The 20,945-nt window shown below is 37.7% G+C and overlaps 2 protein-coding genes across 3 annotated transcripts in view; both read left to right on the top strand.

Moving 5' to 3' along the window:
- LAMP3 (lysosome associated membrane protein 3) overlaps positions 1 to 7,472 on the top strand; it is a 30,583-nt gene extending 23,111 nt beyond the window's left edge. The window contains exon 6 of one of the 2 annotated variants that reach the window (XM_019735836.3): positions 6,294 to 7,472. In XM_019735836.3, the coding sequence (XP_019591395.3) occupies positions 6,294 to 6,427 (134 nt within the window). In that variant the 3' untranslated portion in view covers positions 6,428 to 7,472. Of the gene's footprint in view, positions 1 to 634; positions 1,643 to 6,293 lie in introns of those variants that run through there. The other variant, XM_019735835.3, reaches the window with a different exon arrangement.
- A 3,333-nt stretch (positions 7,473 to 10,805) lies between these two features.
- Positions 10,806 to 20,945, top strand: part of MCCC1 (methylcrotonyl-CoA carboxylase subunit 1) — a 57,790-nt gene continuing 47,650 nt past the window's right edge. Inside the window, exons 1-4 of the mRNA XM_019735834.3 lie at positions 10,806 to 11,024; positions 13,552 to 13,598; positions 15,063 to 15,199; positions 16,150 to 16,245. Of these exons, the coding sequence (XP_019591393.3) occupies positions 10,936 to 11,024; positions 13,552 to 13,598; positions 15,063 to 15,199; positions 16,150 to 16,245 (369 nt within the window). The 5' untranslated portion in view covers positions 10,806 to 10,935. The remainder of the gene's footprint in view (positions 11,025 to 13,551; positions 13,599 to 15,062; positions 15,200 to 16,149; positions 16,246 to 20,945) is intronic.

The raw sequence follows: 20,945 nt of genomic DNA, 5'->3' as shown, positions 1-20,945 counted from the left end.
TGACAATTCAACAGGAGCAGGAAGAACCAGAGAAGAATCCAGTAAGTGTAAATGCTCAGCCTGGTCACCCCAAACAATTGGCTTTGACTCCTACATTCTCAGCCCCTCCTCCCTAAAATCCTGGAGCCTCCCAAAGGAGCCCCAGGCTGTCCAACAGCCTCTTTAAGAGGCACAGAGTTTAAATAGTAAACGTTGGCCCTATGATTTGATACAGGGCCCTGTTTCTGGAGTTGGGAACCATGGCTCCAAGGCTTACCCTGGCTTGGGAGTCAAGACACAATTCTGATCCTGACCCTCCAGATCAAATCACCATTTTTCAGAATTGGATCTGCCTTCCAGCTGCATCAGACTTACCTGGGCCCCATCTCCACCCCACTGAATCATAATTTCTTGGGTATCTGCAATTTCATACACTCCGTAAGTGATCCCAAGCACTGTGTGTTCCAGGTCATCGTGCTGAGCCTGTCCCTCCTCATTTGTACCCATCGGTTTGTCTGATGCAGCAGGTGGGAGGCCCAGCTGCTCTCTGTCTCCCTTGGTTTCCTTTTCAGTGAAGCAGAGCCAGGCAGGGGCAGGATCAGTTCCCTGCATTGTGGCCAGCATATAACACCTGTTACTCTGACTTCAATTGCAGCGGATGAATGCTTCAGTGACAGAAACAGGAGAGAAATCCCTGTGGCCGTGGGTCTGAGTATCGCAGGACTGCTTGTCGTTTTGCTAACAGCATGCCTGGTGGCCAGAAAGAGGCCCAGTAGAGGATATGAACGCATGTAAAGCCCCAGCTTCTTCAGAATGTGAAAGGTTAAGGCCTTGGGAATTCTGGCTTCATATTGGGCCTGAAGCGAAGGGATTGACTTTTCTAGTTGACTGTCCCACCCTCCCAATCTGATTAGGAAACCTAGTTTTTCACCAAAGCACCATCTGAAGGCTGACTAAAAGGTAGCCCCCACCCAACTTTCTCCTGTTAGCATGGGGAGGTTGTGCCAAAAGAGCTTGAATTCCTTCCTCCACTCTGAGAATTAGGGTGAGCAGGGAGCTTGTGAGGAGAAACCAAATACCCAAAGGGAGAATTGTGGGAAAGACGTTTTCAAACTGCACCGATTTTTCTTACACATTTTTAAGAGTCTCAATATCCAGTTTTTAAAACACTATTTTTAAAAAACCCAATCCATTTCCAAATAAATTCTCACGTGATTTTAAACTCCTGGATTTTGCCCAAATTTTGATTTATGTAAATTACAGATGGTCTGAATAGATTATTATTTTTAAAAAGACATAGTCTACACAATTATAATGTATTATTAGTAAAAAACTAGAAAACTTCCCAATATTTCATTTTTTTAATATAAAGCATGTACTAAAGCTCTTGGCAAACAAAAGAGACTCAATATATGTTAGTTCTCCAACTCCTTCACCTGCAGTTGTTTTCTGCCTTCTTAACACTTTTTTTTTCCTGCTTTATCTCTGTTTCTCTTTGATTCTAGTTTATTCTCACAAATTAATTAATTTGGACCATTGCGGGAAAGGAGTGGGCAAAGCGTCCAAACAATCAGAAATGGTGAGCAGAAAAGGTAGCTCTACCCAGATTCTGACCCACTTTCCTTTTTTAGCAAACATTTACAAAAAAAAAAAAAAAAAAAAATTGTAAACCAGGAAATTCCTGATTGGGAGAGATTGATATCTGGAGGAAAAGTTCTATTAAAATAAGATTCAGAATGTTATTCATGGTTTTCTGTTACATTGACTGTTTAGGAGAATTGGGATTTTTATTTCAGAGAAAGAGGAGAGTCATGGATTTCTGGATGTTAACTGCTTTTATCAACAGGAAGTTTCTTGTTTTTCTATGTTTTTCAGAGGTGCCACTCATTATTTTTACCAGAAAGTTTATGAAACTTGGCAACAACTCTGTAACCACTGTTTACCTAGGGCATGTACTGGCTTTCCCTTGACGTAGTTTAGTTCTCTTCACCCTCTCAGAAGTAAAGGGGTGGGGAGGGCACGTAATAGCTTTCAGAGAGCTTCAAGAGCCCCTGAAGATGTCTGGAGTCTCAGGAAATTCCTGTTTCCTCCTTGCAACAGACATTAATGAAAATCTGGGACATGAGGACCCGGTGTTCCCCAACGTGACTCAGGTTGAATAGCGAGGGCTTTGGAGAGATGCCATTTTTCTCCATCTCCTCCCTCTTGGACTCTCATTTCCAGTTCTGCCTCAAGTGTACCTGGAGGTTCTATACTGCAGAACATGAGTTGTTTATTCACTGTACATCCTATAGAATGACTAAAGTTAAGTTCATCTTCTAATGTGTGGAAATTTCTCCCACAGCTGACAGAAAAAGAAATGGAATTAAAATCAGGAGGAGAGGGATAAGATAGTTCACTTAAGTTTTATTTTCCTCTACCATCTTGGATGAGTTCTTTGGGGTGATGGCCGCTGCTTAGACTCCTGTTATCTACCTGCCCCACTTCCCTCCAAAGCCAATTATCTTTAAAATTAATTAGAATTGACATTCTGGTAACCAAAAAGAAAAAAGGTTTCATTTGAATGAGTAGTAAATAAATGTCCAGATGCCTTATTGCCTCACAGTTCTGCCCACTTTTTGCAGTGACATCCCAGAAGATGCCCAGGGTAAAAGTGCTGGGATTGAAACTGTGGGGAAACTGTGAGGATAGATGTAGCCTCCTCTGCCCCTGGGGTTCTGCCTTAGGCTGCGCCCAGGTCTGTGTGTTCTGACCACAGGAGGCTTATAGCAGGGGCCCTGCCCATGGCTTTCTGGGTGGGAGCAGGACGCTGCTGTGACTAACCCCGGGAAACCTTGCAGGGGCCTTTTCTGACCTCTCTGGTGTCACTTGTTCCTGCCTTTAGTTCTCCTGCTGCTTGCTCATTCATCTAGTTTCAACTCAATTTTTCTCTTCTGCTGTGAGTAGGTTGTCCTAAATTTACCCCTGTCTCTGCACCCCCATTAGAGAGCATACAAATCCCCCTAGAGATAATAGAAACCTTCCCTAATGGCCACCTGGAGATAACCTATTCATTGTTAATTTTGATGTATTTCCCTCTCATGGATATTGTTTTACTTCCTGGAAGCATACACAGTAAACAGTTTGTTATTCTTTTTTCCTGTGCATCATAAGCTCCATGCTATTAAAGGTACAAAGTATCATTATTATGTTTGCTATTGTGAATATGCTATCAACTTTATATAACAATTTACTTAAGTAGTCTTGTTTTTATTGAGAATTTTTATTGTGTCTAGGTCTTCACAATTATGTTATGATTAAAGAATTACATATGAATTGCATACAAAACAAACTTTAACAAATGTGTATAAATATATGCCTAAATTTTATTTTTGCCCCATAGAGTAAATTCTTTAAAATGGTTACAATTTATTCCTCAGTATTAATTCTTATTTTTTAAGGAAAAAACAGAAACAAAATAATACATGTAGATGATTTAAAAATTTTCAAAGCACTACAGAAATATATGAAATGAAAACTTAGAGTTAAAACAGTGACTAGTATTTTCCTTTCTCATTATCTAATAGATTGAGGAGTAAAAGCTTTTTAAAAATCACCAATAGGAGTCAAAGAGATATAATCTAACACAATACCTTTAAACCGGTGAACAAAAAAGAAACAAGAATCAGAGCAGAGCTGGTCTCCTAACCCTGCTTCCCCAAACACTTACCCCAAGAAGCCATATGATGAGAGAAAAAAATTCTGGAATGTTTACTACCATTCCTAAAACTGGAGAGAAAAGGAGCTGTCAGTTTATCTCTTCTAATCTAGGAAAATGGCTACTGGGAATACTAGGCAGAGTAAACATGGAGACTGATGGAAGTGACCTGAGGAGCCAATCTCCAACCAGAGGATAGTCCCAGGTTGTAGCTAGTTGCCAAGGTACAGACAAGAAGGTAGAATCCAAACAGGTAGCTCAGCAGGGAACATGAACTGATCTCAAACACAATAAGAAGAAAGGCCCTCATCTATTCAAATGATATCACAGGAAATTCAATGTCTGGATGAGATGCTCAAAGCATGAGCAAAATAAAAACAAGCAATGTGACCACTATTCAAAATTACTGCAGCAAAATAACAATAAGAATAATATAAGATTAAATCACATTAAATTATGGGTACCAAGTTTTAGTTTTGAAAAACATTCTGGAGATGGATGGCGGTGATGGTTACACAACAATGACAATGTAGTTAATGATACTGAAGTGTACCCTTAAAAACAGTTAAAATGGTAAGTTTTATATTGTATATATTTTACCACAATTTTCTAAAATGAAATTAAATTAAAAGGGGAAGGGTTGGAAAGGAATGTATTTGATAAAATACAAAGAAAATGTAACTCAAGGAACACGGAAAAATCCCTGACAATTGGTTTATACTGAGAATTACTTAGTAAGAATGTGAATTCCTTATAACTAGAGCTCATAGATGAGATGGTGTAATGAAAGAGTGAGATAGATAGATTTTACTCCTAAGAAAACAAATTGAGTATCAAAGAAACGCACTTATATAATAAATAGAAATAGTAAGAGGCAGAACAGTTAGAGCTGAAAACTGAATTATCTTCACAGAGAAAATGACTCAGATGCTCAGTTAATGCAGATAAAAATTAAGATTATAATATTACAGGGAAGCTGCTAGGTATGGAAGATATTCAGACCATGCTACATGAGGATAATTGGTGCCTTTGAAGCAGAGTGCTCTAAAATAGAATGAAGATATATTTGATAATTTAAGAGATTTTCCTTAAGATCAATAATTGAAGCTGCAGATTGAAAGAGCCCAGTGTATCCCAGAAAAAACATTGAGGTCCCACATTCTTCTTAACGGCTATGTTATATTCTACTCTTATGATTGTACCACTTAAAATTTTTGATGTATATCCAGATTGTCCACTTTGCTCTCATAAAATGGGGATTATTTTAACATATCGTGGTGTACTTATGTGAATATCTCTTTAGTATAAATTCCTAGTGGTGAAATTGCTGGGTCAGTAGGTATGTGCTTTACATTTTGTTTTAACTTGTATTTTTTTTCAAATCATTTTAAATTCTTAACTTGTTAATGTTCTTTTTTATCTAAGAATTACATATATATATATATATATATAATACATTACATATATAAAACAAAATTGTCATGTATCACAAAAGAGCTTACCATGAAAAGCAACACTTCCATGTCCTTCCTCTTAGAGACAAAGCACTTTTAACTAATTTTAACAATTTCTTATGGTAGCTATCCCCATAATTCTTTGAAAACATATTAAAAAGCTTATTATTTCTTAATTTATCAGCTTTAAACTTCTTGCTATGGCAGATAAGGGTTTAATACTCTTACACCATCCCTTTTATGGTCATATCTCCATTTATTGTTACATCCACAAGGTATATATTATTATAGTTATGTAAGTATTTTCCACTGCGAAATCAAATAGTGTATGACGAGCACAGTTCCTGTATTCTACATATTTGGGTTTTTTTCCTGGAGAGGGAATTGCCATTCCCTCTCCCCTGGCCCCTTCTGATTCTTTTTTCTTGGACCTCAGGTGAGAATTGGGTTTTAATGGTGATCCTTGGTTCATTTCAATATTGGTTCATGCAAGGACCTCAGGGATATATCTTCTTATCTATCCTTGAATAAGATATATAGGTCTCCATTTATTTGTTTTCAATCAAACTCCCCTTTATCCCCAGGGCCCTTCATCTTTCTCCAGTCAAGACCGATTACATTTTAAATGAACTGAATAAGTACTTCTCTAATGGAATAAAAATAAAAGAGTTTTGACTAATTTACAAACTTTCACTTTTAAGTGTTCCTAAATAATTAGGGCTATTTTCTAATATTTTTAGCTCACTAAAAGCAATACAAAACAACTTTAAGTGTGACAAGAAATGTTTCATAAAGTGGATAAACATCACATATTTTCAAGAGATCATGTGTAATCTAATGACACACTTTTATGCAAACACATTCCGATTTGCAGAGAGTGGTGAGGAAGAAAAAGTAGTTAACCTTGTTAAATATCTATGAATTGCTGAGAAGATAAGGTTATCTTCTTTAGCCCTCCAGCAATCTTATATATTGTTTGCTTACTTTATAAAGAGAGGAAATTGCAAGGTTAAATAACACCCCCAAGTTCACACAGTTAGTGGTGGAATTAAAAGTCAAGCCCAGGTTTGACTCCCAAGCGCATGCTCTTCCTATTCTAGCCTGCTCTTTGGTCTGTCCTCATCAAACCTTACCTGCTATATTGTATTTGTTTTTTCTCTTAGTGGACGAGTGTTCCTCTGACTACACAGCTGTGCTTCCTGTGATTGGGGCCATCGTGCTGGGTCTTTGCGCTGTGGGTTTGATTGTCTATGGAATCCGCCTAAGGCGTGAATCATCTGGATACCAGAGAATCTAATTGGTGCCCAGGGGGAAAAGAAAATAATGGAGCTTGGAGAATTTTTTCTTCATTTTCCAGGATATTAGGGACTTCCCTTAGAGTGTGGGTCCTTCCAACAATGTAAACCATCTTTCACCAAAACTGAGTCATTTCTGATTTAAGTTCAAGCAGCATATGGATTTCTAAATTTTTTTTGTTTATTCTATGAAAGATCTAGTGAGCTGTTTGAGTATTTTCTAGTTTCCTTCAGAAGATTTTAATTATTCAAAGTCAACATTTGAGATATGTTAAAACAGCACAATCTATGTAAAGTGGTGTGTATGTCTCCAATTTATAAACCAAAGCATCAATTGTAATCAAAACTACTTGTTCCTCTTGTTGGTATCAGATGAAAAACCTAGGCTACCTGTGGTATGTTGTTCATTTTGATGATTTTAAAAAAAGCGTGGAAAGTGGGAAAGGAGTTAGTAGACAGCCAGGCATATGTTTATCATATAAAACATGAATAGTAAAAGCACTGAAATTCCATTTTAGAGATAAAGCAGAGGAATTTTTTTAAACGGAAAAGATCAAAGATAAAATAAGATACTGAAGGGGTTGTTTAGCTGGGTCTCTAAAGATAAAGGAGTAAACTTCTCAAGGTATTTTTTATTTCTTTGAAAACAGCAATTTTCTAACCACTAACCAACTTTTTTTTCTTGAATGTAGCTCCCCCCTCTAGTGGTAGCTTGCGTCTTTTGCACTTTTATAGTCACATTTTCAATACTAGTTTACTTTATTCTGTGGAGCAGCCTGCCCCTCCTCCACCCCCCCCCCCCAAAAAAAAAATCCCTGTTTGTTTTTACTGCTAAAGAAAGGAACGAAGTGAGGACAAACAGAAAAGACCACATGCCCCAGGCATTCTTTAGTAAAGGAATAATTTCAGTCACCCTGGAGTACACATTGACTTTCCTAACTTGTTCTCTGATGAGTCAATAGGGTTGGCAAGGTCCTGACTTTATTCTTAATAGAATATTGAATTGTATTAAAAGTTTTTGTAATAAAAACCTATTTTGGAGACTCATTCATTTCTTATAATGCAGTTTTTTGTTTTTAATCTTAGCGGTTGTCTTTTAAATATGGAGGTTGTCACCTGAATCAATAAGTTAAATTATCTTTCTATAAAGAATTTTGTTCTATTCTTCATTGCCACATTAGTACTTGGTAGGAAGACTTATTTAAGAGAAACTGAATTTCTGAGAAGATAAACCACATTAAAGTTACAAATTAAATCTCTCAACTCAGTCCAGAATAATTGATTGGGTTACTGGTTTACTTAAGTGCTGCCATCGTTCGTTCATTCATTCATTCATTCAACCAACATTGATTAAGGACTTAGTAAATGCCAGACACTCTGGTAGGGGATGAGATAAATAAGAAGACCTATAGCTGTGTAACAATACCCCAACTTAGCAGTTTAAAACAACAAACATTTATTATCTCACTCAGTTTCGGAGGGTAAAAAATCTGGAAGCAGTTTAGCTGGGTGGTTCTGGCTTAGAGTCTCTCACCCGGTGGCAGGTAAGCTGTTGGCCACAGCTGCATATGAAGGTTCAAATGGAGCTGAAGGTTCTGCTTCCAACTTCACATCCTGTGGCATATCCATAGGGGTGCTCACAACATGACAGCTGGCTTTTTCCAGGGGAAATGATCAGAGAGAGAGAGAGATCTGGCCTGCACTCTTCAAAAATGTCAACAACATGAGAACCCAAGAAAAACTGAGAAACCATTACAGATTAAGGGACATAATTCAATGCAATGTGTGACACAGGATTTTTTTTTTTTCTATAAAAGCCATTATTGGAACAATTGGGGAAATTCAAATCAGGTTTGTAGAATAAATAGTAGTGTTTTATCCACGTTGATTTCTGACTTTGATCATTGTTCTGTGGAGAGGTGAGAGAATCTCCTTGTTTTAGGAAATACACACTGAAGTAGGAGTAAAAAAAGGAGTCATGTCTGCAACTTACTTGCAAATGGTTCTTAAAAAATGCGAGTGCACGGGTGTGTATTTGTGTGTGTGTACATATGTGTATATGGAGAGAGAAAGACAGCTAAAGCAAATATGGTATATGAACATTTGGCAAATCTAGGAGAAGGGTACTATTCTTGCAGCTTTTCTGTAAGTCTGAAGTTATGTCAAAACAAAATGCTTAAAAATGTTGTACTTTGGAATAGCTAATACAGGCCTGTGGTATTAAATTCAAAAGATGCAAAAGGGTATATAATAAAAAGTGAGTCTCCATCCTATCCCTGACATGGAGCCATCAACTTTTCTTTCCCAAAGGATATCTCTGCATATACAAGCATGTATGTATTTTCTTTCCACTATTTTTATACAAACTGGGGACTAATAACCACAGTTCTGCCATTATTGTTTTTTCACTCATGAATAAATGTTAATACATGAGTAAATATAGTGCTGTCTCATTCTTTTTAGTTACTGCATAGTAATTATATATATCATATTATATATATGTAGTATTATTGCAAATAGTAAACTGATTAAAAGACAAAGATATTGGTTAAATATAAATGTATTTTATGTATATAAATATATATATTACATATATATATCTATATATATCTATATATATCTATATCTATATCTATATCTATATCTATATCTATATCTATATATATATATATATATATATATATATAATCAGTTCGCTATTTCCAACAATACTACAATAAATTTCCTTAATCAGACATCATTTCAAACATCTCTGAGTATGTTTTTAGGTGAATTCCAAGAAACAGCTTTGCTAGGTCAGAGTTTGCGAATTTGCAATTTTGATAAATATTACCAAAGTATTCTGCATAATGGTTGTGCCCATTTTTACAACAGTAAAACATGATAATATTCTTACAAATTACAGTGTGTTGTTAAACTTTTTGATATTTGCTAATGTGATAGGTGAAATATGGTATATCATTATAGTTTTAACTTGTATTTCTCTGATTTGGTATGAGGTTAAGTGCCTTTTATATTTCTTTGTTTCCTATTCTTTGAATGCCTCATATTCTTTTTTTTTTCTTTATACTTGTTAGTCTTCCCCACACACAGCTTTATTGAGGTATAAGCATAAAATTGTATATATTTAAAGTGCACAATGTGATGATTTGGTTTAGGTATACATTGTGAAATGATTACCACAATTGGGTTAATTAACACATCATCATCTCACGTAGTTATCTTTTTCTGTACTCTGGGACAGAAGAATAGCACTGGCATCAACTACTCTACAATTTGGGTGGAATTTCCTTGTGAGACAAGGTGGGCCACCTGCTTTGGGGGTGGAGGTAAGGGTGGAAGTGAGGGTAGTAGAAAAGACGGTTCTTTGATAGTATTGTGCTCTAGTTCTTCTACGGTAGTTGGTTCATTAGATTTTTCTATCTCTTCCAGGATCTATTTTGCTAAGTTGTATTTTCTTGTAATATTATCTGTTTCATCAAGGTTTTCAAGTTTGTTTGCTTAAAGATGAGCACAATTAGTCTCTTATAACTCTATACTTTGTTTTCTAGATCTGAGATACTTTTCCCACTTTTTTTTTTAATGGCAAGTGTTCATCCCCCCTCTTTCTTTTGCTTAAATTAGTTAACCATTCATCTATTTTATTAGGTGTTCTTTTTAACTTCTAGATTTATTACTCCTTTGATATTAGTTTTCTTAATTCATTGATTTCTTCTTTAACCTTTACTAATTTACTGATTCTATTCTGCTTTACTTATGTTTATTTTTGTATTTTTTCTAACCCTTGAATTAGATGTTTACTTTCACTATGAATTTTCTTATGAGCCCTGCTTTAACCACTTTTAGCAGCTACATGTAGTAAATTCAGTATGTTTATTTTCTAGATATTCTTCAATGTCGGTTTTGACTTCCTAATAATCAAATTTTTGACTCTTTTCCCCCAATAGTCAATTAAAACATTGTTTTCAAACGCTCAGGAGGTTTTAAATGTTTTATTTTAGTTATTTATTGTCTCCATTTTTTGAGAACACTAGAGAATTTTATATCTTGTTCTCCACCCCATTTAACTTTTGTCCCATGACTGCCTCCATTATATCCCTGCGGCTTTACTGATAAAGATCAGGAGGAAGGTTCTACTAATTGAAGCCGGACGAGAACGAAGAAACCGCGCAGGCAGTGAGAAGAAACACCGACCCAGGACCACGGTCCTAAGGAGGCTGAGCACAGAGCCAGGTGTCTCCAGGCCGAACTCTAGAGGCCAAGGAGGCAGGGGCCACACCCCCGCGGGCACGCGGCCCGATTGGCCAATCGCCGCACTGAAGCCCTGCTCTGTGTTTTGATTGGTTTTGGTGGAGACACTCCCCCGTACTAGGTTGGGCCCATTGCTTGGTTTTGACCCGGACGGTGGCCGGCGGAGGACAAGAGGTTTGCTGAGCGAAGCAAAGGTATTGCAGCGTGTGGGACGCAGCTGTTGTGCCTAGGAATTGGAGATCCGCGGGGCTGCAGGGCCATGGCGATGGCCTCTGCGGTGTCGGTGCTGCTGGTGGCGGCGGAAAGGAACCAGTGGCAGCGTTTCCCGAGCCTGCTGCCGCCGCCGAGGTAACAGCCCCTTTCGTGGGGATTCTCTGTTTTCCGTCTGGGCATCGAGTGGAGACGTCCCCATACCCAGTCCTTCCTTTCCTTCCCCCTTACCCTTCTTCTACACTTCAGCTCTCGGTTTGGCTCTATTTTTCCATTTATGAGGAGTCGGGGAGGGGTGGAGCTGGGCCTGCCATCTCCTTCCCGTCCTAGCCCTCGCCATAATAGCGCTTGTATAGATCTTAACCATTTACGTTGTGCTTTCACTGCATTGCCTGTGAAGGAAAGCGTTGTTCATAATCTGGTTTCTGATGAAGTCCAAAGGAGTCAACGACTTGCCCAAGGTGAAACAAGTCATAAGAGGTGAAACCAGGATGCCCTCAAAGTCCCTTTCAGTTCAGCTATTCCTTAGCAGGTGTCCAGTTCAGACAAAGACTCCTGGAGTTCTTTCTCATTGTTGGAATGAATCAAGTTAACAAAAGCAAGTTTACCTTCCAGGGAGCTTAGCAGTTATTTTGTCCATGTTCTGTATGCATGTTTAAATAAAGTAGCAGATGACTCACTCTAGCTAACCTGATTCCACATCATTGTCAAATTTTGAGCTGTAAGCTTCGGTTACAATAACTTTGACAGTGAGGATACTCTCATGCTTCCAGGTAGTAAGCGTCTTTATCTTCCTTTGCTTCATCATCATCAACAACATTCTCCATCATTCTGGAAAGGCAGTACAGCGTGGTGCTGAAAGGCACAAATTCTGCAGTTGGAAGGCAGGTCTCACCTTTGTTACTCACTTGGTGTGTGAGCAACCTTGGGCAAATTACTTAATATCTCTATGCTTCAGTTTCCTGACCTAGGAGGAGATGATGATACCTACAGGAGATAATACTAGTACTTAGTACTATGGATTGTGCAAATTAAATGAATTAATACATAGAAAGAGGCTTAAACAGAATCTGAGCATATGAATCAATTCATAGATGTAGCCTTTGCAAACTCAGTCATTTAGATAGATTTTTTTTGTTTGTTTCTGTTTTCCACAAGTTATTGCAGATGCCTTGGATTTCCAGATACTTAATTGTAGGACTCACCCTAGAGCAAAATAAGGCAATTAGTGAAAGCAATGTTAGTATTCTTCTCTTTCTCCTAATGTTTATTTTTTTAGGTTTCAGGGCTCTTCGTGATACTACTGCAGACACATTTTCTCTCTTCTCTCTCAAAACTTAGCTATTTATATAGAATTGTTCTTAAGTAGCTGTCACCTGGAAAATGTTAGAGTTGTAATGGCATATAGAATTAAAAACCTTATCAATATAGAGGGTGTTTACATTTCTATTTAGATCATGATTCTCTACTAACTCAGAGAATAGAAATCTAGTGGTAGAGTTTTAGAAATGAGAATAAGCTAGTATAGAAGTTACCTTGATCAGGATGGAATTATTTTATGGAAGCAACTTCTTAATCTTGTTTTTTAAGCCAATTTTTAAAATTATAGCTTATATAATGGTGCAAAATGGAATAGACTAATGAGAACATTGATGACAGAGGATTGTAGTTATGTGGTGTATGAGTATATGTGTGTGGTTGTCTGTCTGTCTTCACTAGAAGGTGGCAGAAGAAAATTTTAGGTCAGCAATGGCCTTGGAACCTAAGAGTCTTAAGCTGGGTTTAACAAAAAGCAGCCATTTTATAGACACTTCTACCCAGGACAGGCCTTGAATCTTATCAGAAACCTATCTGAAGAATATGATGGGAAGATGCTATGAACTAGAAAATACCTTATAAATATCAAGAAAGCTGATCCCCCTCCTTGAAGATCAAGAAAGTGGGGTAAGCTGCGTTGGAAAGATGGGAAAGCAGTAGCCTCATGTGGAAGTCTAGTGTTAAAGCTGTGGGTCTTCCCATCAGCCCTTCCTGGATGGTAACATCTGTTTGAGTGTACATCATAGGACAGTAAGTGTGTAGATTGCCTTATGACGAGGAGAAAAAATTTTCCTCTACCCTTCAAACCCATCTTATTAGAGGGAGAAGTTAGATTGGTATGCTTCAAACTGTAGTTTGACCAGCATATTTTATTTAATAAAATGGAACAGAATAGAAAAACAAAATGCAGGGAAAGTCTTCTTTTATGAAACTTCTGTTTTGTATGTGTACTTGGTTGTGAAGTCAAATACAGGTTTTACTTTGAGTTCTAGTCAAAAAAAAGTTTGAAAACAGCTGACTAGATGGTCTTGAAGTATGCTGGCTTTGCAATCTGTCAGCTTTGACTCCCTCTGCGGTCATTTGTGAGACTCAGGAGTAAGCAGGTGAAATGATCCATACAAGGACACACACTGCCAGCAAGAACAGCCAGAACTATAACTTCTGGTTTCTAGATTAGTTTTCTTTCCACAAAAAATGTCTTAACAAATAACTTTGTAGACTTAAGGTTTAATTAAGGTCACATCTGGATTTGGTTTCAAGTATTTAAAAATTTAGACTGTTTTGAAAGAATATTGACTGATCTTGCATATCCTGCTTAATTATAACTCCATTTGGGCTCATTTTGTAGGACATGGGCTTGGAAGCAAAGAACCATGAAGTATACAACAACCACAGGTATGAACGGTCTTTGTTATACTATTTGGTTTTGCTGCAGATTGTGAATTAAGAAAGGGAAATGTTTAATCCCTTAATTTGTACATAATAGAATTAGTTCTCGTATAATTTTGAAGTTTCGGGTTTTCATAATTTTCTTAGTATTGAGTCATGGTTTTCACCTCTTTTAGGTCAAATCTCTTGCTGTTGAGTCTAAAATATGTAGGGAAATAATGGAGGACGTTTTATATTTGTTATTTCTGTCTGACTCTAATAGTGTATTGAATTGAAAAACATAACTATGGGGGGGTGGGGGTGGGAGATGAGGGTAAGGGGGATCAAATATATGGTGATGGAAGGAGAACTGACTCTGGGTGGTGAACACACAATGGGATTTATAGATGATGTAATACAGAATTGTACACCTGAAATCTATGTAATTTCACTAACAATTGTCACCCCAATAAATTAAAAAAAAAAAAAGACCCAATCATTTGGTGGTCACCTAATAAAAAATAAAAAAAAAGAAAAACATAACTATGATGGTCTAAATCAATACTTTATAACAGTGCTTTTAAGTATCAGAACCTTTTTTTCAAATAAAATTTTACATAGAATTTTCAACTATAAAACATTAAAGTGTAACTTGATTGATTGGGTGTAGCTCCCTTGACACACATACATGCGTACTTCATCCCAGCAGCCCCTGTGACCTGTGACAATGCTTAGGCTCTGTAGATCCCTGTTGCAAAACATTGTTTTGAATCATATAAAACGTTATTTTTTCAGAAAAATAACTATTATAAACTGTCAAAGAACATTTATTTCATGCTTGATGATGGAAGTGGATCTTATATATTAAGACAATGTCATGTCATTATAGCATTGGTGCCAGTGAACTGGTGCAATATTCGTTTATTTATATTGCAAAAGAACCACACATCCCTGTGTTCAGCGCAATGTCCAAGAGCGCAGATTCTGGAGTGAAGCTAACCTGGGTTCAAATCTTGGATCCGGTTCAAATCCTAGATCCACATTTCTATAGCTGTATAATTTCAGGAAAGTGGTATCTCTTTCAACCTTGACTTCTTCATCATTAAAATGGAGATAATAATAATGATACCCACTTTGTATGATTATTGTGAGGATTTAAGTCCTGATAGTCTTTAGCACGGGACCTGGAACATAGAAAGTACTTACTTAAAGATTAGTTATTGTAATTTGATCTTGGTATAACAAGGCATCCTTTAATTTTATTTTACATTGAAAAAGCTGAGTAATTTAAAAGTTTATGTTAATAAGGGTATCTTGAATTTCAGTGAAAAGTAAGGCACTGTCTTAATTACAATGGTTATTTTAGGCTCTGTTATGCTGACTTTACCAAAACAAATGTTTATCAGCTGGTTAATATCACAGAATACTTTCACAATCTCATTCCTTGCTCCCAGTAACATTTTTGTATGATTTTCGTGGTGTTTTAAACAGGACGAAACATTACCAAGGTCCTCATTGCCAACAGAGGAGAAATCGCCTGCAGGGTGATGCGAACAGCCAAAAGAATGGGTGTACAGTCCGTGGCTGTTTACAGCGAGGCTGACAGGAACTCCATGCATGTGGACATGGTATGTTGTTCAAAACTGGAAGTTAAATTTTGTAAGTGACCATATTTGTTTAGTGTGTCAGTTTTTTAGTTCGTTATGTTGACAGTTTGTAAGTGCTAGTGTTAACAGTGTATAAGTAGGTGAATTGAAACTGCTCACTAATAATTCCTCTTAGGAACATTTCCCAGTCACACCCGTTGAAGGAGACAGTATGCTTTGTGGTGTAGTTGACTTCCAGTCAAGGTCCTATCATCAAGGACGGGTTCATGGAACTGAACGGAAAACAGTTCACGGAATGTGGCTGAAGCACAGACCACACTTTGATTGGCACATATCCAGATCCCTGATGTACAAGGAGAAGAATTAAGATTCTAGACTTAGCAACTACCACTTACTGGCCAAGGGATCTTAGACAAGTCACCCATGTTTCAGAGCCTTGGCTTAACTGGAAAATTCTAACTAAAAGGACCCTACTCCCCTGAGGTTTGTAAGTGTCGTCAGTTAGTATAACTAGCTATTATCCACCACACGGAACCCAGGCGTGGATGGATTCAGCTGCTGGCCTTCTTTATGCTCACAGCCTCCGTCCCCGACAGCGATTCATGACGACCAGCTTCCCCTGCACTTTCAGCATCGCCCAGCAGGCCCGTGCAGCTCTCTAGCTGCTTTTCTTTCCCATTCTGTGACCAATTCCTGTTGCTTTCTATCCTGAGGCACTTTCATTTCATTCTCGTGTGTGATTTATACATAGAAATCAAGTTTTCACATCCTCTTCATGCAACAGATTCCAAACTGGCTTATTTTTTATGACATAGACATAAGCTGGTACTTTTGTTTCCCAGTTCTTGCATTGTTCTTGGGGAGTCAGCGTTTTTAGTTTTAATAATAAGAGGGCCCTGAAGCAGTTCCGTGCCGTGTACTAGCGTGTACTAGGTGTGTGGTTTTTTAAGCACGTGATGTTTCTTAAACAGGCAGACGAAGCGTATTTCATTGGTCCTGCTCCCTCTCAGCAGAGCTACCTTTCTATGGAGAAAATCATTCACGTGGCCAAGATCTCTGCTGCTCAGGTAAGAGGAATACAAAAAGAATAATACTGTATAATTTTCACAAAACTACTTATTGATAGAACTCATTTTCTATTTTTAGCCTTTCCCGAGATTTTTACATTTGATTATTGGGTTATTGTAAATTAGGCGTGTCTCTTCTTCTTTTTCTTCTTCTTTTATTTATTTATTTATTTATTTATTTATTTATTGAATTAAGTTTTATGGGGGTGACAATGGTTAGTAAAATTACACAGGTTTTAATTGTACGGTTCTGTAATACATCATCTATATAATCATACAGCGTGTCTCTTCTCATTCCTCAGTCACTCCACCTTCTTACTGAATCCAGTGTACTTTAGATCTGGGAAATTGAAGGGCGGGTCTAAATTATAAATTAAAATTAAGAGGGAATGCAGCTCTTTCACCTTCAAATACAGATCTTAGGAAATCAGATCCTTTGGGGGAACTAGATGGTTCTCTAATTTACAAGATAAAACATAATCAAAAGAAATCTTTTTCCCGCTTGACTTCCCAGCCTCACTCTAGGGCCCCACTACCTTTTTTTTCCAATATTCCAGACTCAGAACTTTGATGTTTTCACATCTCTTATTCCTCCTTCAAAATAAAGAGAAAAAATGAAAAATAAATAAAATAAAATAGGAACCTTCTTATGTTGCATTTTTCTTTGAAATGTTTCCAGAAGTAGTTCTTTTCAATCACACTGCCAAACCTTGTGATCTATTATCTGGATTTTTGATTCTTAGCTGGTTTCCCTTCTAAATCCCTTATCCATCCAGTGAGTTCTCCATACTGCTACGAATGTTTCTTAAACACTTGTTTCATTATTATCCTGTGCTTTCTCTCTTTTTTAAATAATCTCACACCCTTCTTGTCCTATTCCCTAGTGAGTAAATCTTCAGTGGTTACACGATAAAGTTCAAAGTCTTCAGCCAAACATTTAAAAGAGTTTGCAATATCTGTCAAAACTTATTTCTCATTGCCAATTCTTTATTATAGCTATAATGAACTTTTCTCCATCTTCTTTTCACACCATACTTATTTCTACTTCTAAGCATTTGCTTATATTGTTCCACCTGCCTGAAATGCTCTTTTCCCCTTCTCTTAGCATTCATGCATTTATTCTCTCAGCAAGCATTAATTGGTCTCCTGCTTTGTGCCAGCTTCTAACCATAGATACAGCAATGAATAACACAGTTCCTTTTGAATTAGGAATATTTTTCTGTGAGTCCCCAAATTATGTAAATGATGTTGGATCTGCTAGCAGTTTCTGGGTGTGGGCCGGGATTGTGTCTCGTGAAGCCGAAGAATGGACACACGGACCAGGGAGAGGCAAAAAGTTTTAAAAAGAGGATAGTTTATTAGAGGCAGGAGAAGAGGTTGCAGCTCCCAAGCGGGAGGGGTTCCCGAAAGGGGGTGCCCAGTGACTGAAGCAAAAGCTCTTACTTTTATACCTTCCCTTGCCTGCTTGTGGAAGGGGGCTGGAGCCTTCTAATTGAATTCATCTATCAGGTTTGTCCTGTGTGCCATCCTGAAGGGATTAACCAACCAACCCATTCCTATCTATTAGATCTGCTCCTTTGTCTGGCCAGAAGGGATTTGAGATTATCTATTAACCTCAAGGCATATTCTCATGTCCCTGTCCCAGAGGTGAAGGAGACATTCCAGGATATGGCTTCTTTTATGTTTATTCCACCAGGGACCTCCCTATCTGTCTAGCCAACGTACTAACCATCCTGTCTCACTCTCCTATGAAGCTACACTTTAGTAGGTGAGACAGATAATAAATACTTAACCAAGCAGAGAAATAATACAACTAAGAATGTTATAATTGGTGAGAAGAACATAAAGCAGAATAAGGGGATGAAGAAGACTATTTAGGAGATGCTTTTAAATAGGGTGGTCAGTGGAGGGCTCTCTGAGGAGGTGACAGTTGAACAGAGACCTAACTGACGAAGAGCCAGCCATATGAAGAACTTGCAGAGGAAGGTGCAGGCAGATGGGATTGCTAAAACTTTGAGATGACAACAAGCTTGGTGTTCAAGGGACAAAAATATTTAGTGTGGATAAAGTGAAGGCAGTGATGGGCTGTGTCTTTCAGGATAGTCAGTAAAACTGAAATTCCATTAGAAATTTCATCAGAGGGAATTTGATTTAGGAATTAGTTCCACCAGTGTTTAAGGGCTAAAAGAGAAAAAAAGAGTATGTTGAAATTACCCGGTGACAAAAGCTAAAAAAATTGACAGCCACCCCTTGGGCTGGGGAAGGGGTGGGAGGAGGCACCTTGGGTCATGTTGCTCAGGTGTCTGTGAAGGGGTCCTACCTGCCTGCAGGGGCATAATGAGGCTGGTCTGGGAGTTCCAAAGGAAGCTGAAAACTGGAACTGCCCCTGCCCAGGGTGGAAGAACAGGAAGGCTTCCCCTGCTTCCAATTTTCGTACCAGGACCCCTGCTGGCAGAACCCAACAGGAAGCCAGCCGGCAAGAAAGGCCATTTGCAGAGTGCCATCACAACGCATAGTGGAAGGTTGGCTTTGGAGCTGAGAAAACCAACTGACAAGAAGGAAGTGGTGGGAGATGAGGAAGCTCAGAGGTAAAAGCAGCATCATTGAGGGCAGCAGAGGCCTTGGGAAGGAGTTTGCATTTCATTCTAAGTAGCTATTGGACAATTTTAAGCAGGGGAGTGAAGTGATCAGATTTACATTTTAATAAGATGATTGTGGCAGCTGGTGGGGAATAGGCGGACTTGTGGTGGCGGCAAGACTCAAATCTGTCTCCCTGATCCAGGGTTCAGGGCGAGATATAAAGGGGTTTCAGCACCGGATCTTCATGGACAGCAGACCCTTCGCTTCCGATAGGGTCCCAGCATTTAGGTTCTGGCCATGTCCCGCTCATGTCCTGGTCTTTTGGTTCCATAGGGGGACAAACTTTGGTTCTGGGTGTAATTTGCAACATTTTCTGTCCTGTGCGTGCTTTGGCTGCATGACTTGCAGTTTTATTCTGTCGTCTGTGAAAAACAACTCAGTATCTTGTAAGAAACAGGATCGGGCCAGTTTGAGCTGCTTCTGCAGTAACAGGATGACAGGAGCTAATTGCCATTCACTGCCTTGCCATTCACTGCCACATGAATTCCTGCCTTTTATAATTTCCTTCATGTTTTCTCTGTTCACTTTGATGTCTCCCTTTTCCTTCAGCATTTGATTTCCTGTTCCAGTCATGTGTCAGACTTAGTTAGTTAGCCATTATTTTGTTTAACGAATTTAGTACATTATCTTGGCTTCTTCTCTCCACTGTACTGAGAAGAACCCACTTCTGAGACTCATTATTTTACCTCCTAGAAACCCAAAGATCTAGTACACACAGGTTATTAATTTGCATTAGGAATATATATATATATAGTTATTTTGTATTTATGTGTACCTGCATCAGTGTCCTCTTCTTTAGTGTAGCGTTCTATACTAATTTAGGCTTTAATTTATACACACAGGTATTCAAACAAATAAAATATGCTTGTTTCTAAAGTTTTTAGTTATTGTTTGGAGTAAAAGACTGATAGGAGGGTAAGGAGATGATAATAATATGTGGACTTTACATATTCCTTTGGAAACCAGGTACTTTAACGTAAAAATCACGTAATGTATTTATCATATGTTTGAGCATATATGACATAGTATTATTTCCTCTGTTTTTCAGATATAATGTAAAATCTAATGCACAGAAGGTTATATGATATCCAAAGTCTTTTAGTCTCAGTACTCAAGTGCGGGCTCTTATGCCTCACCCCAAACCCACTTTGATTTACATTTTCATGCATAATTTGCAGATCCCAGGTGCTTTGAAAGTAAAACTTGTTTTATCATTGAAAGAGAAAGGATTAGACAAGAATCTCCTGACTCCCAGCCCTATTCCCTGTTCTTTAGAACTTTGTTGCCCTGCATTTTGGGAGAAGGGAAGGTGTTGTTTAATCAGAAGTTTCAAGTAATTAAAAATAACTTCTTGTAGGTTAGCCAGATTACTTATTTTATCATTGCTTTCTCCTGTAATTATTCTTTTCCTCAAAGGTGAAAATTCTCTCCCTTTCTAATGCTAGTTTGCTGATACCATTTTTCCATTTAAATAACAACCCTGTAGCACATGTATGGTATGCTAATTCCAGGGAATTTGTCAACTGTGTATCTATGTGGCTTAGTATTATGCTGGATGCTATAATAACACAAACAATGAGAAAAGAATAACTTTTACACATTTTATCTGGATATTTAAGATTTAAGATGACTTGCAAACATTACAGATAATGGTTAAAACAAAGGATAAAAGCAAAAAATAAGTAATATGGCACTATTATTGGGAGATAGGGGCTGGGATTAAGTTAGAAAACTTTAGGCCAAGGAAAGCTACTTTAGTTCTTCCTGGCTGCCCTGATCAAAAAGGAAATTTGGTAGGTTACAATTTACAAGGCTCTCTAATAAAAGGATACTTGCCAATTAGGGGAGCAAGCAAAGCTCTAACTTTGACTTTCGAAGAAACTTACCGATCATTCTAATAAAGGATATTGTGTATAATGATTTTGAACAAAGTTTGCTGTAACTGTAGAGTTGTTCTTAATGTGTCTATTTTGACATAGGCATTTTTATACATGCTAGAGTAAAATTTATAAGCGAGCTAACTTTCTGGATGATTTGCCTACTGATATGACTGCATTGAG

This window comes from Rhinolophus sinicus, chromosome 17 (genome assembly GCF_057876585.1).
Source record: "Rhinolophus sinicus isolate RSI-liver-muscle chromosome 17, RSI-T2T, whole genome shotgun sequence".
NCBI lineage: Eukaryota > Metazoa > Chordata > Mammalia > Chiroptera > Rhinolophidae > Rhinolophus > Rhinolophus sinicus.
This window is presented reverse-complemented; position numbering and strand designations above follow the sequence as displayed.